Genomic DNA, 24,858 nt, shown 5'->3' with positions numbered 1-24,858 from the left:
AGAAAAGAAAGTATTGCTTACTGGATTGCTTTGCTCCTGCAGTGTTTCTTCCAATTCAGGTTCTGCATCAAGGCTTACAGTTTCAATGCACTCGGTGGGCATATCTTCAGCTGTCTCTTCACTGGAAGGCAGGCTGGAAGGCAGGCTGGAAGGCAGGCTTTCAATGAGATTTTCAGTCAAAGGGCTTTCATTAATGACTATGTCTCCTTCCATTTTATTACTAACATTCTGAGTGACCTGTTCATGTTGATCTTGTGAAGACTCATGCAAGATCTCAGCTTCTACAAGGTGTGGTACCTCGTTGCTGGGCATTTCCATTACTTCAGGTTTTTCTTCAGATGGGGTGCCATCAGATAGATCTTCAGACATTTTCAATTCTGAATATAGAAAGTAAAGTCTTTTAGGTGCCATAAACATTTGAATGTTTATTATAAAATACACAGTGTTTACCATATGCTACTGCTGAAAAACAATACAGCCTTGGTCTAAGACCTCCTAAAGCATGGAGCCCTGTGGCACATGCCTCATGCTGGCACTGGTATCAAAATAATACTGTAAATACTCCATTCACTCTGCTGGATCCCACTCAAATACAAAGAGCAGCATTACTGTTTTCCAAAATATGGTTCAGTGAGAGTGAAAGGATATTAATTTTTCTGGAGAAGTCAAATGTAGGAGTTTCCACATGGTTAATGTCAATATTCGCTATCAGGTGTGTATGAAAGACCATTGCAGAACAAAATAATCCAAGCTGCAATAACCAAGCAGCTCTTGCTTTCCCTTTCATCACTGAGACAAACACAGGTTCCTACATCCTGCTAATAGAGGGGAGGATAACTCTCTGTATCTAAAACTGTGGTGACATTCATGTGCTTGAGAAGGGGCACAATCTGTGAACATGACAGGCCATGGGCCCCTAGAGCCATTTCATAGACACAGCCATAGCATAGTCATTGCTCACACTGTTTCTGTTATCACTTGTCCCAAAGTCTTGCTCTTTGGGGAATGCATCACTTCTCACCATCTCCTAAAATTCCAACTGTGTGATTTAACTTCAATTTTGAAGCCAAGGTAAGTTTGTAAGTTATGAACCAGTTTTCTCTTATTTCTTCCTTGTCTTACAATGTAATTTTGGAGGTATTTTCCACAATTGTACAGTCATCAGGCTAAGGATGCTGATGGGCAAAGATAAAGCCATACAGCAAGCTCTGCAGCTGATTAAGGAGTTGCACTGCCAGAGTCCAAAAGAACTGCTGGTCTGTGATTAGTAACACTTATTTTTTGGTAACAACAGTATACTTGGCACTCAGGAAACAATCCTTGACAGAGAGCTTGCAAAATGTTGAGTTGCATGGCATAGACTTGTACAGTTCTCTCTGTTGATGCTGCTCTTTCATTGACTCTCATATTAATTAAACATGGCTCAAAGGTTTGATCTGTCAGGAAGAATGGAGATTCTATGAGAGACTAAAGAACAGGGGGGAAAAAAGGCAAAAAGAAAACATAACTGGGATTTAGGAGAAATCTGCCTGAGAAGCATGTATTTAATTAGTATATTTTATTAAAGTCTATAGAACTGTATATATCTATAGCTTTAGGAGCCTGTTTATCTAATGTGAACGTAGATCACTTGTTTAAAGAGTTCCAAGAGTAGCACTTCGGATCAGTGAACAAGAAACATAAGTAAAAAAGTAAGCACTTCTATTACTTCAGCTTACACTGTACCTTAATTATCTTCAAAAAACTTGAATTCTGAAGTCAGAATCTTTGCATTTGACAGTTTTTCATTTAAAATGCAGCAAATATTATAAAATGCTTTCTTGTAGGGAAGTATTGCTATTGTTTTAACAGTACGCACTGTGTGAATGGCAGCATCACCTAAGGAAAATTCTTCTATCTGTAAATCAAATTCCATCATGAGGTATGGGAATTCTCTATTAAAACCTGTAAAACCTTTAGACACATACTTCATAATTTTTGAATGGGCATTAGCTCTGAGTAAGCCCAGCACTTTTTAAAGGATCACACAAATGTGCACATGGATTTTTGAAGTACTGCAAAAAAGTTTTTGCGGTCATCTTTGGGTACCACTCAGGCCACGCTCCCTGCAGCTGCCTGCTGAACCTTCCTTCCAGAGCACGGCAGGTAACAGCAAATCACCGCCTCTGTCAGACCACACGAGCTGCACCCGGGGTCAGCGCCATTCAACCTTTCATCCCTGAGACTGTCCTGATCCAAATCAACTCGGACGGCTCCGCCCAAAGGGAATTACTCTACGGGGAGCTCGTGAGGGAGATGCTAAGGCCAGCCCGGCCCGCACGGAGCAGCCGCGCTGAGGGGCCCGGCGGTGGCGGCACCTGCCGCGCTGAGGAGTTTCATCTCCCCTAGAAAGCAAAGCCCCGCTGCCGCCGGGCGCCTTCGGGCACGAATCGCCGTCCCCGCGCGGAAAGGAGGAATCACTTTTTTGGCGACAGCACCTTGTTCCCCTCTCGCTCGACGCCCGCTGCCGCTTCTCCTCCGCGGGCACGGCGGGCGCAGGCGAGGCTCCCGCGGCGCCCGGCGCCGGCAGCTCGCCCTGCCCCGCTGCCCTCTGCCCCACGCGCGGCACGAGCAGCCGGGGCGCCGCTCCCCCGAGCCCGCAGCGGCCGCAACTTCCCGCTTCTCCTTTTCTTTTTTCCCCTTTTCGAAGTTCCCCTCTGGGACAGAGCTGTGTGGCGTAGCCAATGTCAAAAGCGGCAGAAAATGCAGAAATCGCCGTGCTCCTTACCGCTCAGCAGTGCCCCGACCGGCGCGGCCCCGGCTCCTTCCCTTCCCCGCCCCGCCACGTCGGCAGCAGCGGGGGGAGGAGGCAGAGCGGGCCCGGCAGCCCGGGCCGGCCCAGGGAGGAGGGAGGGCTGGCTTTTGTCCCTCGCTCTCCTTCCGGCTGCGTGAGGCGCCCGCCTGCTGCAGGGGCAGCGCCGCGCCGCTGCCGAGCCGTGCCGGGCTCAGGCTTGTCCGGCCCGGCCGCCATGCCCGCCCCTCAGGGCTCTCGGCGCGGGGACCCCGCCGGGAGCGCCGGGCCGGCTTCCCTCAGGGCCGCGGCGCCCCTGCGTCCGTGCTGGGGCGGAAAGGGGCAAGTTCATAGAGTCATAGAATATCCTGAGCTGGAAGGGACCTGTCGGGATCAACGGGTCCAACTCCTGGCCCTGTGCAGGCCATCCCAGGAATTACGCCACGTGCCTGAGAGCGTCGTCTCCAAACGTTTCTTGGACAAGCTTAGTGCTGTGGCTGCTTCGCTGGGAAGCCGGTTCAGTGCTCAGCCATCCAATGAGAGAAAAAGTCCAAATTAATCTAGTTGCTGAGCTGGCATTATTTTTTTCTTTTTTTTAAGAAAGTCTGATCCTTCCTCAAAGTGAGCACTTACTGACCGTGGGGTTGCGGAATTGAACGGAGATGCAGCTTTTCGATACCGCTGTGTGTACCGGAGATGCCGTGGCAGGAGCCGGCGCTCCCCGCACGCATTTCCAGTCAGTCGGTGAAACACTTGGTTGAGCAAAGAGCTTTCAGGCTGTTCCCAGTAGCCGTGGTTCTTGTTTCCGTGTAGTTCCTCATACCCGTTCCTCTTTTTTGCTGTCTTAAGGCAAAGCATGGTGAAAGACAATATAGCAGCATTTCTATCACTAGTCTGCCAACGAGAGAAGTTTTGACATAGAAGGCAAACCGGCACACTGTGAGCCACTGAGAAGAGCTACTCCAAGCGGTCACAACAGCTGTCAGAAGGGTGTTTTACAAATACCGATCATGCTATGTGACTTTACCAGGCATAAATCTCTGAAGTATCTCAGTTACTTACTACCTGTCCTATCTTTCAATTTCATTTTTGGATGACTTCTTTTCACTTGAGGCCGAGAAATTATATTTAATATACAGAATAAGCCTCAAAGCAAAAAAGTAATTTTTTAGATTATTTCCTCTGCTGCCTGAATAATTGAAATATTAAATAATGAATGTATATTATTAATATAATGAAATATTAGATCATGAATATGAATCATTAAATCATTAATATGCTAACCCAGAAAGGTAAGTTACAGTGTGGCAGTTCTGTATTTAGGTCTCAGCTATGGTGGAATTTCTAACCAATATTATCAAGAAATGAAGAGAGACTGGTTTATGTCTTTGCCAGGACAGTAGCCCTGTGTTTGGCCATTCAGTACCAAAGTCACAGCTCTGTTTTAATTAAAAAAAAAAAAAAACAACCAAAAAAACAAAACAAAACCAAAACAAAAAACCCAAACAAACAAAAAAACCAAAACAAAAAAACCAAAACAAACCCCTCTCAATGTATCCATGTTCACTGTTTAACCCAATAACAACACTGCTGGAGCAGGAGAGGGATTATTATTCCATTCCCATTAAATGGAAATTAAACTAAGACAAATGGTACTTTTATAAACCAGCCTTGATAAGAGTCTGACAACTAAATTGGTATAGCTAAATGGATGAAAAATTAACATAATGCATAGAGACTTAGATCATGATTAAATTCAGATAGGAAGGTGTTTGAATTTCTTATTCAAAAGAAGTACTTATTTTCATCTTAATTTAATGAAGGTATAAAGTTGGTAAAAATATTCATTTTTCTCTTGTTTAATATATTGCAAAGCATAAAGCCACAAAGTTCAATAATAATAGAATAGGGGGATATTACAGTAATGTATGTGAAAAATATATCTGGAGAAAAGCAAATGCCATTTCACAAGCTGTCAGTAGATGGCACAAACCGGTATGTAAAAATTTGGGTGTTCCTAAGTATTGTTACTCAATAGGATAAAGTTACAGGAAGTTTTTCTTTTTTTTTGTTTTCCTGAGAACACTTTCTGCTTTTTCGGACAGCAGGGATTTCTGGTGAGAAAGTTTTAATTTTGTTGACTTTTGCTGTTGCTAGTTAGCTGGAATTGTTTTATCTTCTGTATCTTATTTTAAAATGTGCCTTGTATTCCACAGCATGTGTACGATGTTCTTTTAAGTGTATGGGTAAGCAATGATGGTGAAGTTGCTTGTGTTCAGAATATTTCTCCAAAAAACTGTCCAAGTAGCAGTCTCTTTTTATTAGCACTACACCCATAATTAAGTGAGGCAGAGTGATGACAGTAGTTTTTCTCCAGTTCAGGAACTGGGTCTAACCTGATCATGTGTTTCATCCTTGTTGAAGGCATGTTTGTAACATCAGAGGTTTTTGCTATGTTGGTATCTTGTGAAGTGCATGTCTTAATACTGAACTGTCTTAGCTAAAAGTATTCTGTATATTTCTTATATGGAAGTTTAGTCAGTTTATACCAGTTTCATATTGGCAAAACTCTTAAAACCTCATTTTTTTTCTCTCCCCTTTCTCTATAAACAACAGGGCACTTTCCTACTATGCTCTTTGCTTGCCTACCCTCCTGGATTGTTTTCTTGATTAAGCTTTTTTTATCACGTTTGAAGACATGAGGATGCTTCTGAATTAAATGTGATATGACTGTGAAGGATAATTTCTACAGTATTAGTCTCCAAATCACAGGTTATATGTTATAAAAGCTTTTTACTTGTGTTGCTTCCTATGATATTCTAAAGAAATTTTTAAGGTACTCATAAATAATTTGACTGAATGCTAGGATATATGAAATAGAAAGAAAATAAAACACATGTAGAAGACTCCTATCCTTTTTTCATCTAGTCCATGGATATTGCTGAAATTTTATCCAAAGAAGGAATAATGATTTAAAGGTAAATTTTTTTTTTCAGCTTTCTCTTGAAGCTACATATTTTAAGCACATAAATTTATAAACACATTAGTAGAGTTGCCCAAACAATCAGAAGAACAGGATTGAATATACCCAAGTGCATTTTGAGGGCTGTGATGCATATAATTTTTCCAAATGAGAATTTGGAAAAAGGCTGGAAAAGTTTTGCCATATTACCCTGCTTTTTCTAGATGATTTCCAAGCTTAGTTTCATGCATTCTTTAAAAAAGAACTCAGTGTACTTTTTTTTTTTTCTTTTTGTTAGATCAAGTAGAACATGTATTTTGCCCCAGTAGTTCTGAGAAAGCTTGTGGAATGGTTAATGGTGCAGTGAATGTAGTCTTTGAAGTTCTAAATCAGTCTGTCAGGTGATAGCTACTGTCTCATTCTAGAGTCATTAGAAATATATAAACTCAGAATTTAACCTCTTCAATATCAAGTGAAAGTTGAAGGCCTGTGCAGTCATTAATAAATACTATGGGAAATTTTGGGCAACAATATGATTTAAAATTAATGGGAGGGAAAGAGAAAGAAGAGGAAATAAAAAGACATTAGAAATCTGGAAAACAACTTTAAATAATATTTACACATTTAAAAGTGTTAAAACCAAGTTCTTGCCAGTTCCTCTTTTAGATGGGAAGTCTAATGGATTTATGCAATACCTAAAAGGAGATTTAAGACAGTATTCTCAATGGCTGACTTAAACAAAGGGAGGCTGGCTATCCTAAACTGCTACATTCAGAAAGAAAAAGTTACCTCTAATAGGGAAAACCAAAGCAAAGACACAGTTATCATTTTCCCCTTTAAAGTCTGTTTGAATAAACCTCTCACACAACAGAGATGTTTGAGGTCAGTGTCCTTAAATCAGGGCTGGATTTTGTGTAGAGAGGTTCTACAACTGATATATTTTTGTGTAGCCTGCAAATATTGCCAGCATGTGTCTGGTGTTCTCTTTGTACACATGTCAAGTGAGATGTGAGCACCCCAATTTCAGAGTCTAAATTCAGGAAATGCTTAAGCTCAGACAAAAAGTGAACCCTTCTGTGGACTTCCCCAAGGCATAAATATAGATCATTCTACCCTCACCCCCATTTCCCCAGTTACAAGAAGCACTGATGATCCAGTCTCAGCTATCTAAAAACATTCAACTTTTGAGGAATGTCTCTTGAACCTTCATTCTATGTTTCAGTCTAAGGGTTGCTGTCAAAAGTCCATTTTTAAATAATGTCTCTGAGCCCAGTTCACATCATTTAAGGGAGAATCTGAGTAGACGATGACGTGTTGACACCAGTTATTGTACTTTCTAATCAAAGTGTATTACACAATTTAGGAAGCCTTCATAATACACTGTATCACAGCAGTAATGCTGTAACTAAACAGCAAATTTTAGACACATATGAAATCAGACATATTTTGTTAAAAACTGACTCATTATTTGATAAATACACCATAGTTGCCAAATAAAAAATTCAGTAATCTGTTAATAATGAATGACTCTTCTGAATGATTGTAGAAAATCATTGCTTTTTGAATCAAACAGAGTGAGAAATTGGAACCTTAAAAGAATCTCTCAGAATCTCTCTTTCTGATGGTTCCTGCACAGCTACTTAATACAATCTGGTTTTTGCTTGTGTTTCTTTGTTTTCTGCAGGATTAGAACAAAGATGGACAGTTAAGAAAAGTACTGAGCGTCTTCAAGGAAACAGAAAACAGTATGACACAGAATACAAGCTTTTTTAGAAACTGTTTTCTTTACAAGTGTCTGTTTGCATTAAGTTTTTGGAGCCACATCAGCCTGTCTGTGGAAGATGAACTCTTTACATCTGTTTCTAACAATTTTCCAGAAGATGATTCTAAACAAAAAATCAAGAGCCTGCCACTCCTGTATACAAACAGTAATCAGTCCAAAGCTGATTTTGATTGGGTTGTGATACAAAATACTACAGAAAGTCTGTCATTGTCAGAAATCACAAATGACAATGTAAAAAAATTGATAGCTTTATTATCTAATTTCACACAAGGATCCAGGTTACAAAATCTGACACTGACAAATGTGTCAGTGGATTGGAATGCTCTTATGGAAATTTTTCAGACTGTATGGCACTCGTCCATTGAATACTTCAATACTAACAATGTAACACAACTGTCAGACATTGAAAGTTATGACTTTGACTATTCAGGTACTTCTATGAAAGCACTGACAATGAAGAAAATTATAATCACGGACATGTACTTCACACAGGATGACCTATACAAAATATTTGCAGACATGAATATTGAAGACATGACAATAGCTGATTCTGAGATGATTCATATGCTTTGTCCTTCATCTAAGAGTCCCTTTAGATACCTAAATTTTTTAAAGAATGATTTAACAGATTTTCTTTTTCAAAAATGTGACAACCTACATCAGCTGGAGATATTAATCTTGCAGAAGAATAAATTTGAGAGCCTTCGCAAAGTAAGCTCCATGACCAGCCGTATGAAATCACTGAAATACCTGGACATGAGCAACAACCTGCTGCGCCACGATGGAGCTGACGTGCAGTGCCAGTGGGCTGAGTCTCTGACAGAGCTGGACCTGTCCTCCAATCAGTTGGCAGATGTTGTGTTTGAGTGCTTGCCAGTCAACGTCAAAAAACTCAGCCTACAAAACAATCAGATCAGCAATGTCCCCAGGGGGGTGGCGGAGCTGAAATCCTTGGAAGAGCTGAACCTGGCATCGAACAGGCTGGCCGACCTGCCGGGGTGCAGTGGCTTTACGTCCCTGCAGTTCCTGAATGTGGAGATGAATTCGATCCTCACCCCATCTGCTGACTTCTTCAAGAGCTGCCCAAGGGTCAGGGAGCTGCAGGCCGGGCACAACCCGTTCAAGTGTTCCTGTGAGCTGCAAGCCTTTATCCACCTGGAGAGGCGGTCGGGGGGGAAGCTGTTTGGCTGGCCGGCGGCCTACGTGTGCGAGTACCCCGAAGGCTTGCGAGGAACGGAGCTCAAGGACTTCCACCTGAGCCCGCTGGCCTGCAACACAACGCTCCTGCTTGTGACAGCTCTGCTGCTGACGCTGCTGCTGGTGGCTGTGGTGGCCTTTCTGTGCATCTACCTGGATGTGCCGTGGTACGTGCGGATGACGTGGCAGTGGACGCAGACGAAGCGCAGAGCTCGGCACAGCCCTCCCGGGAGTCAGGGGGCCGTTCTGCAATTCCACGCGTTCATTTCCTACAGCGAGCGTGATTCGCTGTGGGTGAAGAACGAGCTGATCCCGAACCTGGAGAAGGGGGAGGGCTGCGTACAACTGTGCCAGCACGAGAGAAACTTTGTCCCCGGCAAGAGCATCGTGGAGAACATCATTAACTGCATTGAGAAGAGCTACAAATCGATCTTTGTGCTGTCTCCCAACTTTGTGCAGAGTGAGTGGTGTCACTATGAGCTGTACTTTGCCCATCACAAGTTATTCAGTGAGAATTCCAACAGCTTAATCCTCATTTTACTGGAGCCAATCCCTCCGTACCTTATCCCTGCCAGGTATCACAAGCTGAAAGCTCTCATGGCAAAGCGCACCTACATGGAGTGGCCGAAGGAGAGGAGCAAGCGAGCCCTGTTCTGGGCTAACCTCAGGGCAGCCATTAACATTAACCTGCCAAAAGCTGATGAAAAGTTGTCTGAGGAAACAGATTAAGGATCTTTCTATTGGAGTTTCGTCTGTTTTTTCTTAGTGAAATAATAAATATGATTTCCATTCATTGTAAATGTATTTAACATTTTATTACACAATCTTTTTTCTAACTAGTTGTCTGTGTTGCCTCCTAACTAGTCAAAATTCAATTCACCTTATTGCAAATCTCTTGAGATAGCAAATTGCAAATGAATTTGAATGTGGATTTTGAAATACGTCTTGAAATATTGTAGTGAGTTTTTCTCAGCAGTATAAAATCTGGAACAGTTAGTATAGTCATGTGGAAGAATGCTTCAGCTTCTGGATACTTTGCAGAGCTGCTTTAATCACAAAATATAGACAGCTTTGTAGATCTTCTGCTAAAATAGTTCCATGTGAGAGAAAATTAAGGATCCTGAGAAGGTACCAGAAGTCCAGAGCTCAAAATGGTTGCCAAGTAGTCTTTGCTCAGATTCGGTGAATATAAGGATAGGACCCAGATACAGAAGTTTGTGAACTTTGAACATGCCCAAAACAAGGACTGAGCAAGGAAGAAAACTTTTGTGCTTTTTTCTTAAGAAAAAAAAAAAGTGAGGCACTTCACTTTTTAGTTTGGTATTACAGCAAGGGAAAAGCAATGAATTGAAGAGCTCTAATACCCATAGAATCCTGGTACCATTTTGATCCTGAGAGATACCTTGACCAGAGGGGTGGGGGGGCATCCACAGTAACAGAACTGCCTTCATCATATTGTCTAAGTTTTGAGAAACTCCTGACATCTCTAAATCATGCTTTTTTCCCCCCTGGCTTTCTACTTTTTGTCTTCTCATCCATATATCTTACTTTATACTTATTATTAAAAGAATCTGTCCTTTTCTGCTGAAACAGTATCTCTTCTAGCATGGCTATGACTTGTGGTCAGAAAGTCAATAACCAGTCAGAGTTTGAAAAAATTTCCCAGGTCTTGGACAGCAGGTAATTTAATGGTTTATTCACTGAGTTAGAAAAACAAACTACATTTACAATATTTGCTTTCCTTTACAGAAATATAGCAGGCCCCTCTGTCTGTACTTCTACTGTTTTAGCTTCAAGAAAGCATGGTTGGGCTCAGGCAAACATTCACACCTGCTCAAGATGATGACTCTTCTTTGCCCCAACTTCCTCTTTGTCCCAACAAGGGAAGATTGTTTGAAATACCAGAGCTAGATGACCATCAAGCAGGAAGTTTCCCTTCAAAAATGTTTTTCAACAATGTATTTGTGAGAAAAAGGGACGTTATTATGAAATTCTCATGTAGTATAGAATGTTTCCCTTTTCTCTTATTTCTGTCTTCCATTACCAGCAAAAGGTTTTAATTTTGATGCTTGCCTGAGGTCTAAGTAGTCTGAGATTTCTTGACCTGAAGCCTTGTCCTGTGAGTGACTGTTTATGATCTTTAGAAGAAAGGTCAAATTTAACACCTTTAGCTCTCTCATCCCACTTAGTCTCAAAATTAATATAACACACCTGTTACCAAATTGCAGACATTTCATTCAGGACTGTGTAAATGTTTTCTCTGCTTCCTCCTCCCCTTCCCACTACTGCCTCAGTGTGTGACTCATTTAACCCTTTGAAAACTGAAAATGCTCAGACAGCTTGTTTTGCCTATCCCTTTCTCACAACCAGGGACAGCTGGATTATGTAGTACCTTGCTTGAAATTTTTCTTTAAAAGCCTCAGAGTTTTCGGCCAGTAACTCTTGAAACATCTGCAATACAATTAACATTCCCTTGTTGTGTGTAACCTTAAGAACTCATCTGGCTTCTTCTGTTGGCTGGAAGACAGAGAAACCCTTTGAAAGTCATAGAGTTTCCAAGAAATCTTCCTGTTACTCGTGTGGAAGCTATTACCATTACCAGAAATAAAGGAGAGGAAGGTTTTAACAAGTCAAGCAAGGTTTGTTTGCCACTTTGGAAAGAACTTGGAACTATGTGACCTCAGGGGATATAGTTGATATTATGATAAGCAGAAGTATATAATTACAGTTCTCTGGTATTACAGGTTTCTGGATTCCAGAATCCTTGAGTGAATAAATTGGAAAGAGTGGCTTGTAATGAGCATGGACATCAATTAAAACTTGTACTTTGGAACCAGAAGCCTACATACTATTATCTTTTTTTCCCATATGTGCCAAATACGTGATTAAACAGCTAAATGTGCAATGAATCTTTAGAGCTAATTTCTCTGATTCCACAAGAAAGAATGAGTTTCTCAAGTGTTATTAGAATATTTCAAACAATTATCTCACTGTCTGTCATACTCTCAACCCTTTCCATAAAACCAGATTTAATTAATAAAGAAATTTTTCCGTGTTCATGGGGCTATGTGTAGTCTACCAGTACAGCTTATCTGCATAGTTTGGAAAGGGACTAACCTTTTCTGTGCAGCCCTGTGATATGTGCCTGCATTTGGTTCTGCACTGAAATGTCTAACTGCTGCTGCACTCCAGCAGGAAAAGGGAGTGTGTAAATGTGTTCTGATGTAAGATACTGTATCAGAGCAGATTCCTGGCATTTGATTAGTCATCTTGGTGACTGGCAGGAATGCTATTTTTACATACATAAAAGTATCAACATACAAAACTGATAACCTGGGAGTTAAACACCCTCCAAAACCTAAAAAATGTGCGGGATGAAATGGAAGTGTAAAGGCATAAATGTTTTTATGTATATTTAAGTAGTATGTAGTATAAAGGAAACTGGCAGACAGTTAGACTTAACACCATGTGGGTTGCCTGCTGAGACCTCAGCTCTTCTTCAGCTTTAGAAATGTTACAAAACATCTTCACTGAACTTCAGCTGCAAAGAGTTAGAGGAAGGAAAGGCACTCAAGGGAAAATAATGGGATTCTGTGGGAGATTCTGCTGAGAGGAAGTTTCGAAACTTCTGTGAAACCCATGTTTTTACTCAAGTCTTTAGTTAGTTGTTTTTTTTCTTTTGGAAATATTTGCTGAGATTGCCTATAATGCTCATTCGTAGTCACTGTTTTGTCAAGAGAAAACAGTATTTATAATCAATACGTGAGAAAATTGTGTGTTCTACAAGGTGGCTCTGGGTTACCAGTTTGATTTCCACTGCTTTGATCCTTGTGTCTATTTATACCAAAGCAAAATAGCTAGAGCATGAATGCGGTATGGTATCTGCTCACTTTGACTTGTGGTGGCATTTAGTCTTTTTTTTTTCACCTACTTGACATATGACAATTACAGTTAAATTCCTTGATGTGACAAAACACCAGCTTTGCTAACCTTCAATTATTGTATTAACTTTTCATTAGTGCTTCAATTAGTTCATCTGCTGTGAGTATGCTTTAATCCCATGTCTTGCACATGTAAGTTCCCTTCTTCACACTCGTCATGGTGCTGGTCCTGAACTGCTTTTCATGCCTGACCAAGGATAGTTGTGGTTCCTCTCTGGGTAAATAATGATGAAATATGGGCAGAAGTGTGAAATGTCTTTTTTTGAACATTGATAGAACAAACTGCAACAAACCCCAGCAGTGTAAAATTCAGAAATGGAACAAGGTATCTGCATGAACATATGTGAGCTGGCTATGGGAAAGATTGTATATAGCTGTTACATTTCAAAATACATGAACATAAATACATTGCTTTCGTTTTTGCCTGTCATGAAAAATGACTGAATCAGTAAATTGAAACCAGCTCCAAACAAAACTTTGGTGAATTGGTTAGTAAAAATAAATTATGAAAGGTTCCTAATATTTTAACAGAGGTATTCAGGAGTATCAGTTTTATTTTAACTATCTACAAATTTTTCTTTAGGGAAAACTATTTATTTGAATGTATTTTAAAGATTCATAAAGAACAGTGGTAAAAAAATTAAACATATGACAACTAATAGTTCTGTGTGCACTACAGTCAGTTATGATGAAAACTGATGGTGTATTGATTTTATCCATGCAGCAATTTTTTTCTAGGAATTATATTCAAAGTAAAGATGCCACTGTTTTGGCTAATTGTGATATCATTGTTCAATCAACAAGTGCCTTACTCTGATCAGTATCATGGATTGATGCCTAGCAATAGGAGTGTCTCTTTTAACTTGGAGTCTAGATGGAATCAGCTGGCAAATACTCTTGCTGCTTATTGAGAAACATTCATGATCCCTTATCTTGTCTTGGGTCACAGATGTTGATTTTCTCCCAGGCTCATGTACCTGTTCACAATATTTACTGAATGGCTGCTTTCTTGGATTCCTTCAGCCCCAGATTGCCCTCTCTTGTCGTATTCTTTGTGGCTTCATTACAGCTGTCTTGTCATAGGGAATATTCTCTTAATTTTTATAATTTTTTAAGAGAAAGCCACAATGTGAGGTATCCTCGATAACCATTCTACTGTAAAAATGATTGGCCTGTAAAAGTTTTTAACTGTGCCAGTTTGCCCCTGTTACTAGCTTTTGAGATATAAACTTCTGTCATCCATCTGTGTGCTACATTAACTACTCTCCCTGATGAGCAAAAAATTTTGGTAGGGTAGAGCTCTGCAAGAGATTTTAATATGAACCAAAGTTGACAGTAAGGGTTCTGCTTCCTCTTTTCTGTGTGTGCAAAGAGGAGATGCAGTTGACAGATTTCTAGAACATCTGTGTAGCATCAGAAGCAGCCTTGAAATTAGAAATGCAAAATTAGTTGAAGAATCTTGCCAAGGAAAATATTCTACACTACAGATAGATTTATTTCCTTCTAAACCAGATAGTTATGTAAATATTACAGAAGTAAATGTATTTTTAGTCTGAGCTGTGAAAAGTTTCCTTTCATTGTGCTCTTAATACCTGCATTGAAAGGTTGCAAGGACGTTTTCTTAATTCTTATAATTGTATATCTTGTTTTAAAAAGCCCTGTTTTTTTTTTTTTTTCTTCCTGAGGTAAGTAATTATTGAGAAATTATCATCTCATGTGAGATCTCCCACCCTGAAGATTACATATGTTTGAAATTCTGTTTTGAGGATGCTAAGCAAGTATGCGGAGGACTTTTGCCTGTTCTTCAACTTGGAGATGAATTCCATGCACAAAAGGTGGGTTATATTTGCTTCATTATTTATAATAATTTTCTCTTTGATATATATCTTGGACTTCATCAAATTTCAGGTGCTGGTGTTTCTTTAATGTTAGAAGATACTCTTGCATTTTGAAGTTTCAGTGAAAACACTCATCTGAAATTCAGCAAAGAGGAAAAGGAGAAAAATAATTAAGTATGGCAGTTTTAATTCTCAGCCAACTCTAATTTAAGACTATTCTAAAACAGCATTGGAGGGGTAACACTTGATCCTTATTATTGCTTTTCTAGGTATATTTGCTTTACTCTTTGACTATAGTACTCTGCAGGGCTATAAGAGTGTGGCTTGTGTCTTGTTGCAGTATCTGGCATAGCATGTACAGTAAATTAAAACTCATCTGGTGCTAGAGCATGTACAGAGAATATATTTCTGTTTTTTTCTCCCTTCAGAACATTTCTTTCTTTATTACTGACATCCCTTTAGGCCAGGAGGAAGTTCCTCCAGATAGTTCTAGATCAAAGTTTATTTGATTCAAGAGTTAGATTGTTTATCAGCCCAGACTCTGAAGAACAGAGTCAACTGCACTTTGAAGGAGCTGAGCCAGATCTCCTTGTCTTGTTTTGTCTTCAATTGGTACTGTACTTTGACCAACCATCCCCAGAAATGAAACTTCATTTCTTTTGTGTCTTCAGATACCCTAGCACAACTTTCGTATCATTGTAGCACTTAATCCAAGGTACTCCAAATGAAACAGTTTCCCAAATTCCTGACAGATGGGCAGATCTTGAAGGAGTAATTTGGCCTCTCTATTGGATTCAGTAGAGGTAGAAATACTTTAGTGATTTATTATTTTAATGCTTTTGGTGATGTTAATTGCATGTATTTTTGCTTTACTTGATTAAGAAAAAAGTTGATTAAGCCTGATAGGAAACTTGGATGGGAAGGGTTGAGTTTTGATATCAGTTGGTCAAATTATTAGGGACTAGCACACATTATTACGTAGAACTATTAAAAAAAAAAAAAAGGTTTTGGTTTCTATTTAACAAAAGATTACACAGGGATAGAATTTTAAAACTTTGGGATTTTAGATATTTTTAACAAAAAATCAGAACAGAAAAAACTGGGGATGTTTGTCTCCTGAAACTGTTTATTAGTTGTTTATGCTTCATATTGTCTGTGTGTTTTGTTTAGTGCTTGCCAACAAGAGAGTAATGCCCAGGTCATGGTTTTTCTAAAAAGGACTGATGCCTCTCCAAGCCCATGGAGAATATTGATAGGCATGACTAGGTATTAATTCAGCTGGACTACATCTATAAAATCCTTTCCTACTTGGGTTTTTGATACTTAGAACTAGATTAATCATCCCTCACTATTTTTAGATAGGTTCTTTGTCAAATTCCAATCATAGGAAAATGTAGGAAATTTCATAGTACACCTAGAAAATTCTGGAGTCTTTGGTAATGTCTAGTGTTTTCTTTCAGATTTTGGGTATCACTGCTTCATGCATAGTGCATAGTGCAGTCATGATGTGGTATTACCATTAGTATGCTTTTGGTCAGACTGGTATTACAATATTCATTTGTGTGGAGTGTGGAGGGTTGACCCTGGCTGGGTGCCAGCTGTCCACCCAAGCCATTTCATCACTCCCTTCCTCAACTGGACAGGGAAGAAAATATAAAATTAAAGGTTTGTGAGCCAGATAAAGGCAGAGAGAGATCACTCACCCATTACTATCACAGGCAAAACAGACTGAACCTGAGAAATTAATTTAATTTATTAAAATTTAATCAGAGTAGGATAATGAGAAATAAAATCAAATCCCAAAACACCTTAGTCCCAGACCTCCCTTGTTCCTTGGGCTCAGTTTCACTTCTGAATGCTCAACCTCCTCTCCCAATGGCACAGTGGGTCAGAGAATGGGGGCTGTGGTCTGTTCATCACTTGTTATTTCCTACTTCTTCCTCCTCACTCTATTCCCCTGCTCCATCCTGAGGTCCCTTCCACTGGAGATAGTTCTGCATAAACTTCTCCAGTGTGAGTCCTTCCCACTGGCTGCAGTTGTTCGAGAACCCTTCAGGATGGATCCCTTCCATGGGGCACAGTCCTTCAGGCATGGGATGCTCCTGAATCGATCCTCCATGAGGTGACAGTCCTATCAACAATCCTGCTCCAGAGTGGGCTCCTCTCTCCACAGCACCACAGGTCCTGCCAGGAGCTTGTTCTAAATGGGCCTCCCATGAGGTCACAGCCTCCTTCCTCCTTCAGCCATCTACATGCTCCAGCATGGGGTCTTCCATGGCTGCAGGTGGATCTCTGCTCCACCATGGACCTCCATGGGCTGCAAGGGCACAGCTGCCTCACCATGGGCTGCAGAGGAATCTCTGCTCCAGCACCTGGAACACCTCCTCCCCCAACTTCTGCACTGACCTTGGTGTCTGCAGAGCTGTTTCTTCCCCATATTCTCACTCCCCTCTCCCAGCTGCAGTTGCTGTTCCCAGCGCTTTTCCCCCCTTCTTCACCATGGTATCTCAGAGGCACTGCTAATGCTGTGGATGAGCATGGCCTTGGATCCGGCTGCCACTGGCTCCGTGGAACACAGAGGAAGCTTCTGGCAGCTTCTCACAGAAACCAGACCTGTAATTCCCCTGCTCCCAAAACCTCACCATACAAACCCAATACAATGGACAGTATAATTCCTCAGAATTCTTGGTCCATTGGAAAAAATGGACTCTTATGTCTTTGTGCTATAGCAAGAACAAAGCTGATAATCTGACCCTGAGACGGTGCATGGCAATGTCCAGGGTCTTTGGGGTGCAAAGAAGAATATCCTCTGAGTGAAGAGGTTGTTTTTGCACCAGTTGCTGTGAAGGTGGTTTTACTGGAGTTTTGTTCCCAAAGGCTGGAGCTCACCTCTAGGTCAGGGGTGGCTCCGTGTGGCAGAAAAGTCTCTCCTCCAACCCATGCTTTTAAAGAAAGACTCAGTAGTCTTCTGTTGTCTGGTCTCAAGGCAGTTTATTGCATGTTATCTAAAAGATTTTCTTCTTGAGCTGCTGCGGTCTGCTCAGCTGCTCAGGCAGAGGCGCACACACACCCTGACATCCTCTCTGACTCCTGTCTTCTTCTTCTCTCTCCCCGCCCAGGGCTGGTGCTATCTTTTATATGGTACATTACGTGTTAAATGTTTATAGTTTTTCCCCAATGCCTATTACCTATTTTAAATGATGCCCTTCTAGTCTAAACCAATCTGTGAGTGCCAACATCACCAAGAACATGGAGGTAAGGAAGAAGAAAGAGGGAGGACAGGGCAGGCCCAAATCCCTCCGTCTTAAAACTTCTGACCCCCATGTACAAGACCTAAAACCCCCCTGTACAGCACTCAAAAATTCTTCCCTCTACTTTGTGACTACTTCTACTATAATATCTAAACTTTTGTTACTTCTTGTTCTTCCTGCAAGGTTGGTAAATTGTTCCATGGTTCAAATCCAAAATCACAGTTGTTTCCAGCTGCCTGCCAGGGTCTCAAATGCTTCTGGCCTGGGCCCGGAACATCCAAAAATGTCTGAGGGACATATTGAATTCCAACACCCAAATTTATGTATATGTACATAAATAGATGTATATACATCTATTCATCTATATATTTGTCTATAGATGTATAGAAACAGCAGATGGATGGGTTCTTTTGCTCTCCTTTATTCATAAATGCATTGATGTTGGTTTGTACCAGTTTTGTATTTTTTCATGATTGTTGAGAAATTTGTATTTCTTAACATCTATGTGTTTCTAACATGCCAGTGGCATCCTGCCCATTATAAGAGAATTAATTTGTATTTGACTGAGTCAATAATTAGAGTTAAAGAATGGGAGTGAGGACATTTGGTAAGAACTGAAAACAGGAGTATATAAAAATAATTTTTTATTACATAGATTTTATATTGAATTTTATTTTCACAATAAAAAAGAAACTTCAACCATTCAACAGAAATTCATTAAATTTCATATCTTTTTTTTTCATAGGACTGGACTCATCAGTGAGACATATTGAACAGAAAACAAAGATACGCTTCTGTGTTTCTGTGTCTCTTGTCTTTACAAGATAAAGCTAGATAGCATAATGAGATCCCTCACAAATATGTATGTCTTTACTTATGCCTTTATATTCACACTGTGGAATAATATCCAGCCAACCGTAGAAGATGAATTTATTGCAAATTATTCAAGCAGTTTGCTAACTTATGTTCCAAAAAACACTCCAGTTCATACTCAAATATTAGATTTATCACATAATAGGATCTCTGGACTTAGTACCTCAGAATTTATTCATCTTTCTGACCTTCAAGTATTAAATCTTTCTCATAATCTAATTACGATGCTTGACTTTAGTGTCTTTATTTTTAATGAAAACTTAGAATACTTAGATTTATCTCATAATAACATTTCAAAAGTTTCCTGTCTAACTCTTGCATATCTTAGACATTTAGATCTTTCTTTCAATAAGTTTACTGCCCTGCCCATCTGTCAGGAATTTGGGAACATGTTTCATTTGAAGTACCTTGGATTAAGTGCTACGATGATACGAAGGTCAGACTTCAGGTATATCAAACATTTGCAGCTGCACACAGTCTTCCTGAACTTGGGAAACTTTTCACTGTATGAACCTCAGAGTCTGACAGTCTTGTCTACAAGGAACCTCCACATTGCTTTTGCAGCAAACCAAAACTTCATTTTTTCCCTCTTGTACGATGGAATGAGCACTTCAGAAAACTTAAAAATAGTTAACTTAAGATATACCATGAGTTACAAAGATTTCCCCTCTCCACCTTTAATGCTTCTGAAGAAAATCAAGACAACAGCTCTCACTCTTGATGCTGTGGACTTACAATGGGCTATCATCTTACAAATTTTTGTGCTTATTTGGTACGCACCTGTGGAACAATTGACTGTGAGAAATTTGACTTTTAGAGGACCACTGGAGGAGCCAACTGAATATGCATTTCTACCCTTATTAAGCAACATGGAACAATTAATCTCTTTGGATGGCTCCATGAAAGCATTAACTTTGGAGCATGTTCGTCATAAGGTTTATTACTTCAACCAGGAGATCCTATACAGACAGTTTTCAGAGATGAATATTGCCAATTTGACAATAGCTGATGCATATATGCCACACATGCTTTGCCCCAATAGAAAAAGCTCATTTCAGTATATAAATTTTTCTCACAATGCCCTGACAGATGAGTTGTTCCAGAATTGTGGCACTCTCATGGATCTGAAATTTCTTATTTTGAAGAAGAATAAATTTGAGAGCCTTCGCAAAGTAAGCTCCATGACCAGCCGTATGAAATCACTGAAATACCTGGACATGAGCAACAACCTGCTGCGCCACGATGGAGCTGACGTGCAGTGCCAGTGGGCTGAGTCTCTGACAGAGCTGGACCTGTCCTCCAATCAGTTGGCAGATGTTGTGTTTGAGTGCTTGCCAGTCAACGTCAAAAAACTCAGCCTACAAAACAATCAGATCAGCAATGTCCCCAGGGGGGTGGCGGAGCTGAAATCCTTGGAAGAGCTGAACCTGGCATCGAACAGGCTGGCCGACCTGCCGGGGTGCAGTGGCTTTACGTCCCTGCAGTTCCTGAATGTGGAGATGAATTCGATCCTCACCCCATCTGCTGACTTCTTCAAGAGCTGCCCAAGGGTCAGGGAGCTGCAGGCCGGGCACAACCCGTTCAAGTGTTCCTGTGAGCTGCAAGCCTTTATCCACCTGGAGAGGCGGTCGGGGGGGAAGCTGTTTGGCTGGCCGGCGGCCTACGTGTGCGAGTACCCCGAAGGCTTGCGAGGAACGGAGCTCAAGGACTTCCACCTGAGCCCGCTGGCCTGCAACACAACGCTCCTGCTTGTGACAGCTCTGCTGCTGACGCTGCTGCTGGTGGCTGTGGTGGCCTTTCTGTGCATCTACCTGGATGTGCCGTGGTACGTGCGGATGACGTGGCAGTGGACGCAGACGAAGCGCAGAGCTCGGCACAGCCCTCCCGGGAGTCAGGGGGCCGTTCTGCAATTCCACGCGTTCATTTCCTACAGCGAGCGTGATTCGCTGTGGGTGAAGAACGAGCTGATCCCGAACCTGGAGAAGGGGGAGGGCTGCGTACAACTGTGCCAGCACGAGAGAAACTTTGTCCCCGGCAAGAGCATTGTGGAGAACATCATTAACTGCATTGAGAAGAGCTACAAGTCGATCTTTGTGTTGTCTCCCAACTTTGTGCAGAGTGAGTGGTGTCACTATGAGCTGTACTTTGCCCATCACAAGTTATTCAGTGAGAATTCCAACAGCTTAATCCTCATTTTACTGGAGCCAATCCCTCCGTACCTTATCCCTGCCAGGTATCACAAGCTGAAAGCTCTCATGGCAAAGCGCACCTACATGGAGTGGCCGAAGGAGAGGAGCAAGCGAGCCCTGTTCTGGGCTAACCTCAGGGCAGCCATTAACATTAACCTGCCAAAAGCAAATGAGTAGGAAAGAGATGCTTCACTTACTAGTTGTATAAATATGTGAATAACTGACTTGTCTTTTTTGCATTAAACTGTCAATATTTTTTTCTGTTTTCTTACAATATCCCCAGTTTGTCATGAAATGTGGCACATATAGAAATTGATATTGCTTATTCAAGCCATCCATGTAGTCAGAAGTAATTTCTAGTTGCTCATCATCAATGAAGAGAATGAGAGAGAAATTTTCATAATAATTGACCTTATTTTTAGGTTGCATTTATTTTGGACTTCTCCTGTTGAATGCTATATTTGAAAGTAATGAGAATAATGGTTTGTTTGGTGTCATCGGGCTGCCAAGGCATACTTTTAATCTTTGTTCTGGCATGAATGTTGTGAGTTTAAGATTGCAAGGATTTGCTTTCTTTTTTTTTAATTAAATAACACGAAGAAGAATACTCTTGTTTGAATCCCATCCAGTACATTGGTATAGCAGGTGTTAAGAGTGCAATATGTGTATCCTTTTTGCCTGTTTTCCCTTCTTAGAAATCTTTCACTTCATCATAGAGAGACTTTCTTGGGTATGCATTGAAAAGCTGAATCCATTAATTCTTGTTTGATGCTCTTCTTTCTTTGCTGTATTAACATTACCAATTGCCTAGAGATAGGTACCTGCCAAGTCATGATTTCATAGAATTTGCTATTCACTGTACTTATTATTTTTTACAGTATTGTAATACTGCTGCTTTCTGCCGTGATTCTATCAAGCTATACTGGGTTGCATGTTTTTTCTGTTTCCTAAGGCTTAGAAACTTGATGTTTGGAAGTGAATCCCTTTATCTCTAGGCTTCTACTGAACTCTGTCACCTTGCTCATTTAATGAGCCGGTGCTGATGGTCATCACACAGATTAAAAAAGAGACATTTTCCCCTGGGAAATAATTTCTCTGCTAAAATCTTACTGATTAAAGTAATAGTGCTTGTTAGTAGGAGACATCTAGTAATTTGCTGTGCTTGGATTTGAGAGTCTAATAAACATCTAATTCTTTATCCATTAAATTTCATGTGTCATTTCAATGGCAATGTGGAGCTGTGTCATTACAGTTACAACTTAATGGAAATGTAAAGTCCTGAGATTACAACAGTGGGTAGCGTGGGAGGTGATCAAACTGGTAAGATGTGGTCTTTAACACTCACCGAGGTGGCTCACCAAGCACACACCAGGTGTGGTAGCTAGATGAAACAGTGAAATTGAAGTGGTGGGAGATATTCCTGGTGTCCAAAGATGACACTGCTGGCACCCACCTGCCAGTACAGGTTAACTGGACAGGATCACAGTAGGATGCCAGGTGCCTGGCTCCTGAGATTTGGAAAGAAGAGCTAAAAGTATCTACTAAATCTTAATTATCACTCAGTTGTTTCCACATTCGTTAAATCTGTATCTTTCCAGTTTAGAGGAGGCTGTTGTGGGGGAACATGTCAAAGCCTTACCCAGAAATCAAGATTTAGTAGGGATTAGGGATACTGGTGGATGAGAGACTGGACATGACCCAGCCATGGCACTCACAGCGCAGAGAGCCAAACGTGTCCTGGGCTGCACCCAGAGCCCCGTGGGCAGCAGGGGAGGGAGGGGATTCTGTCCCTCTGCTCTGCTCTGCTGAGAGCCCACCTGAGGTGCTGCAGCCAGGTCTGGGCCCCAGCATAAGAAGAATGTGAACCTGTTGGAGTGAGTCCAGTGGAGGCCAAAAAGATGATCATCAGGCTGGAGCGCCTCTCCTATTATGACAGACTGAGAGAGCTGGGATTGTTCAGCCAGGAGAAAAGAATGGAGATCTTGTTGAGGCTTTTCAGTAGTTAAACAGGGCTTATAATAAACATGAGAACAGACTTTTAACAGGGCTTGTTGTGGTAAAATAAGGGGTACTGGTTATAAACTAAAAGAAGGCTGATTTAGGTTGGATATTAGCAATATCCAACAATATTTAAATTTTTTATAATGAGGGTGTTGAAACACTAGAAGAGATGGCCCAAAGAAGTTGTGGATGTCCCATCTCTGGAAACATTAAAGGTCAGGTTGGGAAGGGCTCTGAGTGATCTGATCTGAAGATGTCCCTGCTCATTGCAGGGAGTTGGACTAGATGAGCTTTAGAAGTCCCTTCCATCCCAAACCATTTTATGATTTTACAATTTTACCTCTCTAAGACTTCTTGACACTTTGAAGTGGGGAATGCTAGCAAGAAATCCTGTGCTTCTTCTTCCTGAAAGCCTTCTCCTCCTCCCAGGCATTACAGCCTAACATGATTAGCAGTCACACTTAGTGCTAATGGGCTAAAGGGTGTGTAGTCTATCCTGTTTACTAGACAAGAAAAGAGGAAGTAAAATTTCTTAATTCAGCCTTTCCGGTCTCTGTAAATTTAATGGATAAGCAAACTGGGGGTTATGTCCTAAATAACGCACAGACTGGGCCATGGAGGAGTCCCTCACCTTAAAGTCACCTTTAAGACTGTTCTGAAATGTAAGTTTTAGGTGGGTGTGAAAGAAACAGTTTATCAACTCTGCCATGTATATTCTTTTGGAATATTAATGCTGTAAGAGCCCTTTATACTCTATTCTTCCCACCTCACAGATCTTTCATGAAGATGCCAAATATTTTGGTTATGTACGTACCATAAACTACAGCTTCTTAAAACTTCTTCTGAGTTCCTTTAATAAAGCAGACTCATTTTGTCATGGTTTGGTGTGGGTTGGTTTTCTTTTTTAAGGAAGCACTTTACAGTATTTCTCATCAAGCAATATTGTGTTGGCTTAGTTAGTGTTCAGCCAGGCCAGAGTTTTAATTGTTTTTAATTAATCCTTTAATTTAAAGGATACATTTTAAATGTTTTTATTACTAAAACTTGCAGCAAAGACACAGATATCAGTTTTAAATCCTTGGGCAGATTTCTGTGTATGACAGGATTGAACTCAGTGACAGAAAACAAGAGAAGGAACAGCTTAATTTCTCAAGTATGAGAAAATGAATATTATCTTAAATGGCAATCTCATGAATTTACATTGTGCCTTTTTCTCAGACTAAGAGGGACACCCAGTGGCCGATGAAATTATCACTGCTTCCTGAAAATGATCACTCAGTCTAGAACATATGCAATGCTTTTCGACTCAGAGGAAAACAGGTAAATCTTACCAGCCCGGCAACTGGAGCAGCCCCTTGCAGGTGTGCGGGCTTGCAAGGACAGTCAGGACGAGCTCCTCCGGTGACAGCTGCCACGCTGGGTCAGTGGCCGTGACTCCCTCGTGCCATTGGTCCCTCCTGCCTGAACCTTAGAAATCAACAGCATGATCGTGAGCTGTCTCTGGCTTTGCAATGTGCTGTCCTTATTTCCAAGCGGGAGGCCAAGAAACACAAGCCAGCCATTTTCTCATATTCTGATTGCTGTTTGCAGGCTTTTATTTTTATGCCTCACTTCTGCTGTACCTGCTTTCCCTTCTGTACATTACCATGGCATAGTACAGGCTGATCTGCAGGATCCCAGGCAGCAAGAGAGCAACATCCTGATGCAAATGCTTCAACAGAAATGGGAAGTGTTAGAGATGCACAGTGAGTTCAGCCAGGCTCCCTCTTCTTAGGCATCTGATAAGGTGTGAAGAAATAAACCCCATTCTTCATCATCATCATGGTCACCATTATCTCTCAGCAGAGCCTGCAGGTGTGTCTGGAGGTGTGCAGGACCCAGGTGGTGATGTGTCAGCAGCCTCTGGGAGAGGCTGTGGGGAGCAGACCCAGTCAGTCGTCTCGTGAGTGACAAAAAAGGCAAACTCACGTGTTTGGTGCTCCACACCTGCCTATGGGCTAATTAGAACGCCCTAATTAGAATGACCTAATTAGGAAAGTAAAACATTTTCATG

The 24,858-nt window shown here is 41.0% G+C and overlaps 3 protein-coding genes across 4 annotated transcripts in view; 2 read left to right on the top strand and 1 right to left on the bottom strand.

Moving 5' to 3' along the window:
- FAM114A1 (family with sequence similarity 114 member A1) overlaps positions 1 to 2,825 on the bottom strand; it is a 28,373-nt gene extending 25,548 nt beyond the window's left edge. Inside the window, exons 1-3 of one of the 2 annotated variants that reach the window (XM_085577788.1) lie at positions 2,768 to 2,825; positions 238 to 377; positions 22 to 145 (exon numbers count right to left, since the gene is read on the bottom strand). In XM_085577788.1, coding sequence (XP_085433914.1) covers positions 22 to 145; positions 238 to 266 — 153 coding nt within the window. In that variant the 5' untranslated portion in view covers positions 267 to 377; positions 2,768 to 2,825. Of the gene's footprint in view, positions 1 to 21; positions 378 to 2,767 lie in introns of both variants that reach the window. The other variant, XM_021533166.3, reaches the window with a different exon arrangement.
- Positions 2,826 to 4,728: 1,903 nt separating this feature from the next.
- On the top strand, positions 4,729 to 11,551 carry LOC110472022 (toll-like receptor 1). Its single transcript, XM_021533206.4, has 2 exons — positions 4,729 to 4,887; positions 7,417 to 11,551. Exon 2 carries the CDS (start codon positions 7,480 to 7,482, stop codon positions 9,439 to 9,441), a length of 1,962 nt encoding a protein of 653 aa, XP_021388881.3. The 5' UTR covers positions 4,729 to 4,887; positions 7,417 to 7,479; the 3' UTR covers positions 9,442 to 11,551.
- A 1,609-nt stretch (positions 11,552 to 13,160) lies between these two features.
- On the top strand, positions 13,161 to 24,804 carry LOC144246120 (toll-like receptor 1). The gene has a single exon (XM_085577787.1). It carries the CDS (start codon positions 18,585 to 18,587, stop codon positions 20,979 to 20,981), a length of 2,397 nt encoding a protein of 798 aa, XP_085433913.1. The 5' UTR covers positions 13,161 to 18,584; the 3' UTR covers positions 20,982 to 24,804.
- The last annotated feature ends 54 nt before the right edge of the window (positions 24,805 to 24,858 follow it).

This window comes from Lonchura striata, chromosome 4, assembly GCF_050655825.1.
Source record: "Lonchura striata isolate lonStrDom1 chromosome 4, ASM5065582v1, whole genome shotgun sequence".
Lineage (NCBI taxonomy): Eukaryota > Metazoa > Chordata > Aves > Passeriformes > Estrildidae > Lonchura > Lonchura striata.
This window is presented reverse-complemented; position numbering and strand designations above follow the sequence as displayed.

Bases quoted from the DNA above. Each gene is read 5' to 3' on its own strand.
- LOC110472022 (XM_021533206.4), top strand. From the start codon at position 7,480: ATGACACAGAATACAAGCTTTTTTAGAAACTGTTTTCTTTACAAGTGT.
- LOC144246120 (XM_085577787.1), top strand. From the start codon at position 18,585: ATGAGATCCCTCACAAATATGTATGTCTTTACTTATGCCTTTATATTC.